The sequence below is a fragment of the Branchiostoma lanceolatum genome, chromosome 15 (assembly GCF_035083965.1).
Source record: "Branchiostoma lanceolatum isolate klBraLanc5 chromosome 15, klBraLanc5.hap2, whole genome shotgun sequence".
Taxonomy (NCBI): Eukaryota; Metazoa; Chordata; class Leptocardii; order Amphioxiformes; family Branchiostomatidae; genus Branchiostoma; species Branchiostoma lanceolatum.
In genome coordinates, this window is record NC_089736.1 from 17924808 (window position 1) to 17933217 (window position 8410).

Consider the following 8410-nt stretch of genomic DNA (forward strand, 5'->3'; position numbering starts at 1 on the left):
CCCCCGGTGTTGCCTGTGTGCACTGAAAGATTTCTACGACTCTACGACCTGCAGCGGCCCCTTCTCACCGAGAGGAGGAGGAATGCCCGCCTGGCCACTTTCTACAACTTTAACAAGCTTTGACATTGCACCGACATTTAGTAGACACAAAGGAGAAATCTCGCTGTACATTTTTTGCTGTGGCGGAAGTAGTGGTGGGTCAAAATAGAAAACAACTTCTTCCCTGCAAACTTTACATAAACCAAAAAATATTACTGCGCAACTCACACGCACTTGAATATACACATGTACGCACAAGTGTGACAGGGCCCACTTGTGCGTACTAGTATATCATGGCCGTGTGAGTTGCGTGTTAACATTTTTGTTATACGCCGGCGTGCGCACAATACGCACCTAATGATGCGTTTCTCAATCGTTTTCTGAAAGTTTTAGGTACGCAGGCACACGCAAGGCACTGCCCAGTATACGCCTGATATTTTTGAAACTACCGAATACTTTCGTGCGAACGCTGATACGCAGCTCAGACGTCATGGTCAGTGCATACCATGGTCCGACATCGGTCGAGAAAGGTACGAGCGCGTTTTGTGTTTGCGCTTCAAACGATCACGATCTCTGCGCAGCGTGTACATGGCGTACTTGCAGCGCAGATACAACGCATGATGATCGAACGTATAGCGACTATAAGAATATACGTCACGAATTAGGGCCGTTCGTCCTGCGATCGGGCAGCGCATTGTACGTATCAGTGACGTATGACAAACGCACGGATAACGTACGGATAGCGTGCATATAGCGTACTCGACGAACATCCGGGGTACATTCAAGATTTGGTTTTTCATTGGTCGGGTATTCAATTTAGTTAAGGGCAGAGAGGAAAAAACACAGCCAGCGAAGTGTACATAACTTTTGATTCAAATAATCATTGAAATGCCCCACACAAATTTGTCCATTTTACATACACATAAAAGGTCTACCTTTCGTTACTTGTGGAGGCGTCTTATATAAATAACAGTTTTCGTAACTATTGATATCAACGCAACCAAATTCACAGGGTAAATAATGGTTCTTAATGTCATGGCGTGTTCCAAAAGTAAAATTGGTGTCCCTGTTACACATATACAAAAGGTCCTACTTGTCGTCAGCTATGGAGGCGTCTTCCCATAAAAGTTTAAGTAACTACTAATATCAATGCGACCAAATACGCTCATAATTCGATTGGCATTAGTCGGAAGTGCGTCAGGCATGCGGTCGGCAGACTTTGTGTGCGTCCAGAATACGCTCAGCATACGCACCTGATACGCAGTTATTCGCTGCAAGGATAACAGTATTGCGCACTTCATATGCAAATCATACGTGTCTCATACGCTGAATTCGTTACTCATACGCTATATGTGTGCCACGCATAACTCGAGAAATTTTATATTTTGAGCGTACAACTGCGTGTTTTCAAGATTTAATACGGAACTCACGCGGAATTGCTTATACGCACAAGTGTGACAGGGGCTTTCAAGAGTTCCGTGTTGAATTTTGTCAATACGCCGTTGTACGCTGAAAATACCAATTTTCTTGAGTCCTGCGTGACGCACATATAGCGTGTGAATAACGAACTCAGCGCATCCATTGCGTATGTGACACGTATGTTTTGCACATGAAGTGCGCAATACTATCATCCTTGCAGTGAATAGCTATCTGCGTATCAGGTGCGTATGCTGAGCGTATTCCGGGCGCACACAACGTCTGAAAAAAAAGAGAAAACAACTTCTTCCCTGCAAACTTTACATAAACCAAGAAAATGTTTATGCGCAGCTCATACGCACTTGAATAAACGCACAAGTTTGACAGGGCCCTAAACTGTTATTAGAAGACGCCTCCACAAGTGCCGACAAGTAGGACTTTTATGTGTGTGTAACAGGGACACTGTAATGATTTTTTACATTAAAAGCTATGTAGACTTTGCTCGTTGTGTTTGTTTCCTCTCTGCCCTTAACTAAATTAGATACCCGACCCGACCAATGTAAAACCAAATCGAGAATGTACCCGGATATTCGTCGAGTACGCTATGTGTACGCTATGCGTACGTTATCCGTGCGTTTGGCATACGATACTGATGCGTACAATGCGGTGCCCTATAGCAGGACGAACGGCACTAATTCGTGACATATAATCTCATTCGCTATACGTCTGTTCATCGTGCGTTGTATCTGCGCTGCAAGTACGCTATGTCTGCGCTGCTCAGAGCTCGTGCCGCAGGAGAAGCGTATGAACCCGTATGAAGTGCGAACGCATAGCGCTCCCCTACCGCACTTGGCCGATGTCGGACGGATGTACCGCGTATTTATAACGTTTAAGCTGCGTAACAGCGTTCGCACGAAAGATTTTAGTAGTTTCAAAATTTTCAGACGTACTGGCGTGTGCCTTGCGTATGCCTGCGTTCCTAAAGCCCCTGTCACACTTGTGCGTATATACAAGCCCGCATGGGTTGCGTATAAACATGCTTTTGGTTTAGGTTAAGTTTGCAGACGAAGAAGCAATTTCTTTGGTTTGATAACCAGACTGCACAACGATGGGTCAAAGTAGAAAACAACTTCCTCCCCGCAAAATATACTTAAACCAAAAAAATGTTGCTGCGGAACTCACGCGCACTTGAATATACGCACAAGTGTGACAGGGCCCTAAAACCTTCCCAAAATGATTGAAATATGCATGAGGTGCGTATTGTGCGTACGCCTGCGTGACAAATATGTTAAAACGCAACTCACACGGACATGAGTTGCGTATTAACAAGTTTTTGTTTCAGGTTAAGTTTGCAGCCGAAGAAGTAATTGTTTTGGTTCGATAACTAGGCTACACAACGGTGGGTCAACGTAGGAAACAACTTCTTTCCTGCAAACTTAACATAAACCAAAGAAGTGTTCATGCGCAACTCGCGATCGGTGAGTAGGTCTGTGCGGACCCTGACAACAGTACGGACGATAGTGCCGGGCGTGCAGGCCGAGGCCCCAGATCAGCTCAAGAGATGGCTCCAGTTTAAAGAAGGTGACCCCTAAATGTCTGTGCTGTACAAGCTTTTTAAGTTTCTTTTTTGGAGTGATAATCTACCGCGCGATGAGTTCATTAACCTCGACGTAATTTCAAGATGGCAGACCCGTTTCACGCGTCCCTGGGCCTAATGTACATTTATCTTTTGCCAAAATATAGCAACCTACGATGTTTTAAAACCATACAAGCATACTATATTTCGGTAGATTTCACCTCTTTTTGTGTATTTCCCGGACCTTAGCTATTCAAAAGAAGCATTTTGATATCTAAAGCTGGTCTTATAACATCGCGACGGACACGGATTTCCGTCGCCATGATCGCCCAATATTTTCTAGTCATTACTTCTTCTCAGGGCCATATATACATTGTTGTAAACCAAAATATAGCAATCTGCGATGTTTGTCCATAAAAACATTATGTACATGTATTTTGGTAGATTTCATCCTTCTTTGTGTGTATTCCGGTGTATTTCGGTAAATAGGCGGACCGTTGGTACCCTCAAGCAACATCGCCATCCTTCTTGCAATACGAGATTGATGCTTTGGTCCCATTGATAATCCGGGGCCCGGCCGGGCTGTTTGCGAAAACGAAAAATTGAAAATGAATATCAAGAAAATGCACTAGATATGGTTAGGAGTAATTTGTTACGTTTTGTGTCTTTTGTTGTCTTTTATATCATATTTTTCGTTCCAAGAAGCTGCCCAGCCGGGCCCCGGATTGGAAATGAGACCGAAACATTACTCCTGACATAACTTGGTGTCACTGACTTTATCTAATACTGTACTCCCAAAAGAAGTTCAGACTTGCTGGCCTACAGATGGTTGGTAACATCAACGTGGTAGCAAATACTCTTCTTCTTGCGCACTATTTTCGGCCTGGTTTAAGAAGTTTGCCGACACACACACTTTTGATGACCTCTCCTCTCCACCGCGTCTACTGGGTAATATCGCGATCATCCCAATGGCAATGCAGCGAAATGTGTCGCTACCAGACTTATTTGAGGAGAGAGAAATTAGTCGGGATCGCCGAGAGCTCAGTTTGCCACCACTACTAAGATTTGTCCGGCAGCCATTATTTTCGTAGCCATCAGAGAAGTCTGATGGAGACTAGCGGAAACAACATGTGTCTGGCAATGGAACGACAGACCAACGTGTAAACTGACCTTAAGGTGTTACCCATGCCATGGCACCTCAGTTCACAAGGCCATGTAACAACTGCTGATGTACTCAGGACGGGATCTCTCTGTTACATCATGACTGACAGACGACCGAGTTCAGTAACAAACATCAATGCACACAAACAGAGGTTGGGCCGAGTCAGCAAAAAAGCTAGCCCGACTTGATGCAATCACCATTGTTTGTTCACTGTAGTTAATAAGGACACAATCCCGCACAATGGGCAGAGTTAGCTGTGTGCCGGAGAGCAAATTACAGTCTTAACAGAAGTCAATAGTAACGTTCCAAGCAAGGAGGTTAAATAGCTATATAGAGAGAACCTTCTTGATCCAAGTAAAAGAAAAATATGTGTGCACCTATAGGTGTCACGGGGGTTAACGTTAACCCCACTTACATGTTGAGTTTTCCAAAATGTCCATCCTGACAAAGTGCTAGTCTAGCTATAGGGTCCACACAAAACAGTACTTGTGCCGCGACATTTTACTGTCTGTACCTTATTTCTGCTGAAATGCAGTGCTTTTTTTATCCGACACGAGTACTTTTCACACGTAAATAACGACATGGCCTTGGTAATTCTTGAAACAGAAATAGCCTGCTGCGTGTGTGTACAATGAAGCCGAAACACTGCTGCGTTTGGTCTGGATCTGTTCTTTAACAGGAAACGTTTTGGTACTGCAGAAAACGAATATTTCTTCCATGTGTTAGCATGCAAACGTTGCGATCATCTGGTTTTGATGCTGAGTTAGCAACTGTTTGTCAACTAACTCAGGGGTTAGCTATGGTCAATATGAACACTGTTTTCAGGTGACTGAAAAATGTTGCAACACATCTTTTGGAATTCTTGTTCTCTGAAATTAGATTCGTATGTTCAGGTCTTCTAGATTTTGACCTTTTTCGTGAGTATTTTCGGCCAAATAAACATAGCTTTGGGGCAAAGCCTGATGTATCCGCAGCATCCATTGTGAAGGAAGAGAGAAGAAGAAAGTACGTGCCTGCTAGATGTTGATGTATGACCCAGCAAACCAGACAGACAGTCGCGGTGCAAGGGTGTGGCGGAAAGATTTCTTATCTATTTAGTTTGGTATGTTGGCGAGAAAATAGGCACGGTTCTATCAATAGATATAAGTCACTGTCGACCTACAAAGTTAAGAATTTGTGGGTTCCTTCCGTCAAGTTTCATTTTAACGAGAAGATGATCCATTCTATAATAGAGTCTCGAGTTTAGTACTTGAATTGGAAGGTTGAAGCTATCCCGGTGGCCCTCCGATCTACACAAAACTTGACGAGGCCGTGTTGATGAAACGGGAGCTACTGAAAGTGTGTGCACTGAGGACATTTCAACCTCGCTTGTTTGAGCAAAGCAACCCTATGCAAAAAAGGCTTTCAAAACTGCCTCTTTCGTACCTAAAGTAACTTATTGTATTTCTTGCTGTGCTGTTTCTTGGAAAGTTTTCCTATAACGTAAACTGACATAAAAGTTGACGTCTGGCGTCAGAAATTATCAAGACTTATAAAACGAAGGTGTCGGGTTACCTATGATGTATATTTCGCTGCCACACGCTTAAGATACACAGTACTGGGCGCATTACCTACTGACTCATTTCCTAAATGTCCAGGTTTGTCCTTCACACAGACCAGATCAGAAATATCAACGTTTAATAGACTATCACAGTTGTGTACAAACATGCATGAATAGTTTCAAGCATAAACCGTTCTTCTCGTTGGAACGGTTCCTTACAAATAACGTGGGCACTTCACAATACACACGTAATTGCACTAACATCGACGGAATGATAACACCTATCCGGCGCCGATGACCAACAATTTTCCCCTCAAGACCAACTCAGTCTGGCGAAGGTCAGGGTATCGGCCATCTGTAGGGTTATATGTCGCTATTGAGTAAAGAAGTGAGCGTCTTTACTTACATGCCAGCAGAACTCCCCACATGAGCCCAGCTGCAAACACGGGCCACTGCACCAGCTTCATCTTCTCAGGAACTTTGCTTTCCCGATTTCAGAGTCGAACCTTTTCCCACAACGGCGCCGAGGGCGCTGGAAAGTAAAATCACCGACCCTCCAGTAACCTAACGCGTATAATGAAAAATGCCACAAGCATTCAAATCGACCGGCTTCGGCAAATATACATATATGGAATGTTTACCTTTTGGGAGGGCGGAGGTTGGGCGTAGATTTTTACCTGTACTGGCATTGTGGTCTGCCTTTGCTTTTATAAAGTCTTAACGCTTAGCACTGAAGTCACTCCGCATTGTTAAGAAGGAAAACATCGATGTGCTTTCATAGCTTAGTTTGGTTTGGTTTATCTATGCGGGTTTGTGCTGGAATGTACTTGTGCGAGAAAATACCGCTACTTTCCAACATCTTGCAGGGGAATGAGGAGGCCCCGTCTCTTTTAGTGAGCAAACAAGCCTCGTAGTCGTCACAGACCAAGAATAGACGTTCACAGCTACAGACTCGGTCTGCTCTGGACAACACGGCACACTCCGGCATTAGTTTTGTGTCCACATGAAAATATGTACTAACATCATGACATAGATCTATGTGTATTTTTTGCCAGAAACGGGAACTTCGACTCAATTTCGAATCAATCTTCTCATTTGACTTCTCGTGCAGAGTTTGTTCTGGCGTGTTTACCCGGGGAAACAACCACCGCATTGCTGGCGAGCCGCGACGGGAGCCGAATTCTTGCCATGCCGCACAGATGGGCGTCAGGACGGCAGAAAGACCAGGAGGGAGCGAATTTAAACGAAAACGACGTTTCTGAAAATAAAGGGGGATCCGTTCCGCCTTGCAATTCTGTTATCAATTTGCCTTATGTCAGCGCGGGGAACAGTCGTGCACCTCGGAATGTTTTCGTTCCGTCTGAGACGGCATTCAGGGGCAGACGTCTTTACGAAACCAATAGCATCCAACTGTAACCTCCATATTTCAAACCCAATTCACCACGAAAATGTATCCAGATTATGACAAATTGAACCAAACTCGAGTCATGCATTTTACAGAAAATGTTCAGTGGAGGGAAAGAAATCCGCCCGACAATTATGGTAAGGCTGATCGAACAAAACGGAACAAGATGGGGTTGTCGTTTTGTAATCTTACATTACCTGCAAATACAGCTGCGTCAGGACATGGCCGAAATGACGTTCATCATCGGGACCTCAATTACTACCGATACGCCAAAATTCAAACAGATTCATCTAAAGGACCACGAATTATAGCTGCGAGCAAACAAACCAAGATAAAAACAATACCCCTAGGAGGTGATAACTACATTGCAGACTGTTCAGTCTTCTGCAAACAGTACGATATTGAGAACAGTTTGTGGCGAGTTTCTATAATAGGGCAAGTCTATTCATATTACCCCAAAAGGGCTGAGCAATATGTTCTTTATATGTTCCTTTTCGTACTGTGGGAGAAATACTTTTTATCTGATTAACTTATAGTTTAAACTACATGCTTTTTAAACTTCTTTATTGTCATGAACCCCCGTGAAGCCGACCTGTTGGTTGATTGGTGTTCCTGTTGTTGTTGTTGCAGTTGTTGTTGCGGTTGCAGTTGTTGTTGTTGTTGCAGTTGCAGTTGCAGTTGCATTTGTAGTTGTAGTTGCAGTTGTAGTTGCAGTTGCGGTTGTGGTTGTTGTAGTTGTTTTGTTGCAGTTGTAGCAGTTGTAGCTGTTGTTGCAGTTGTAGTTGCAGTTGTAGTTAACTGCTGTGAAAATAACACCAGCGTCAAGTAATGAGTCGTAATCCTGTTGTTGGTTGTGGTCTTAAAGTGACGCTACCGCCGCAAAGCGACAGATAGAGCACCCGAGACGAGGTTAGAACTATAGGTTTTGAATGCGCGCTATCTTTATTGACACAACACAAGTACAGCGACTTTCGTAAGATCTACTACATCTATACATACACTACATACATACAAACAAACGAATAGATGCATACAAATATGATTACACACAATCATATGGGATAGAGCAACATATCAAAATTTAACGTGTCGTATACTTATACCAATGGGGGTGTACATTGCTTGTCAGGCTAATGTCCAAATATTCTTTGATGTATATACCTATCTGTACACAGCAAGGATTATCACCTCCTAATATGTAATTGAATCTACAACAGAACGGAGCGCATTGAACCAGCGGAAATAAAGGTGAATAGCTTTGAACGTTTGTCC

The 8410-nt window shown here is 43.6% G+C and overlaps 1 protein-coding gene across 1 annotated transcript in view; it reads right to left on the minus strand.

The window, feature by feature from the left end:
- LOC136420703 (collagen alpha-3(IV) chain-like) overlaps positions 1 to 6496 on the minus strand; it is a 41870-nt gene extending 35374 nt beyond the window's left edge. The window contains exons 1-2 of the mRNA XM_066407782.1: positions 6375 to 6496; positions 6140 to 6265 (exon numbers count right to left, since the gene is read on the minus strand). Of these exons, the coding sequence (XP_066263879.1) occupies positions 6140 to 6200 (61 nt within the window). The 5' untranslated portion in view covers positions 6201 to 6265; positions 6375 to 6496. The remainder of the gene's footprint in view (positions 1 to 6139; positions 6266 to 6374) is intronic.
- Positions 6497 to 8410: the final 1914 nt, after the last annotated feature.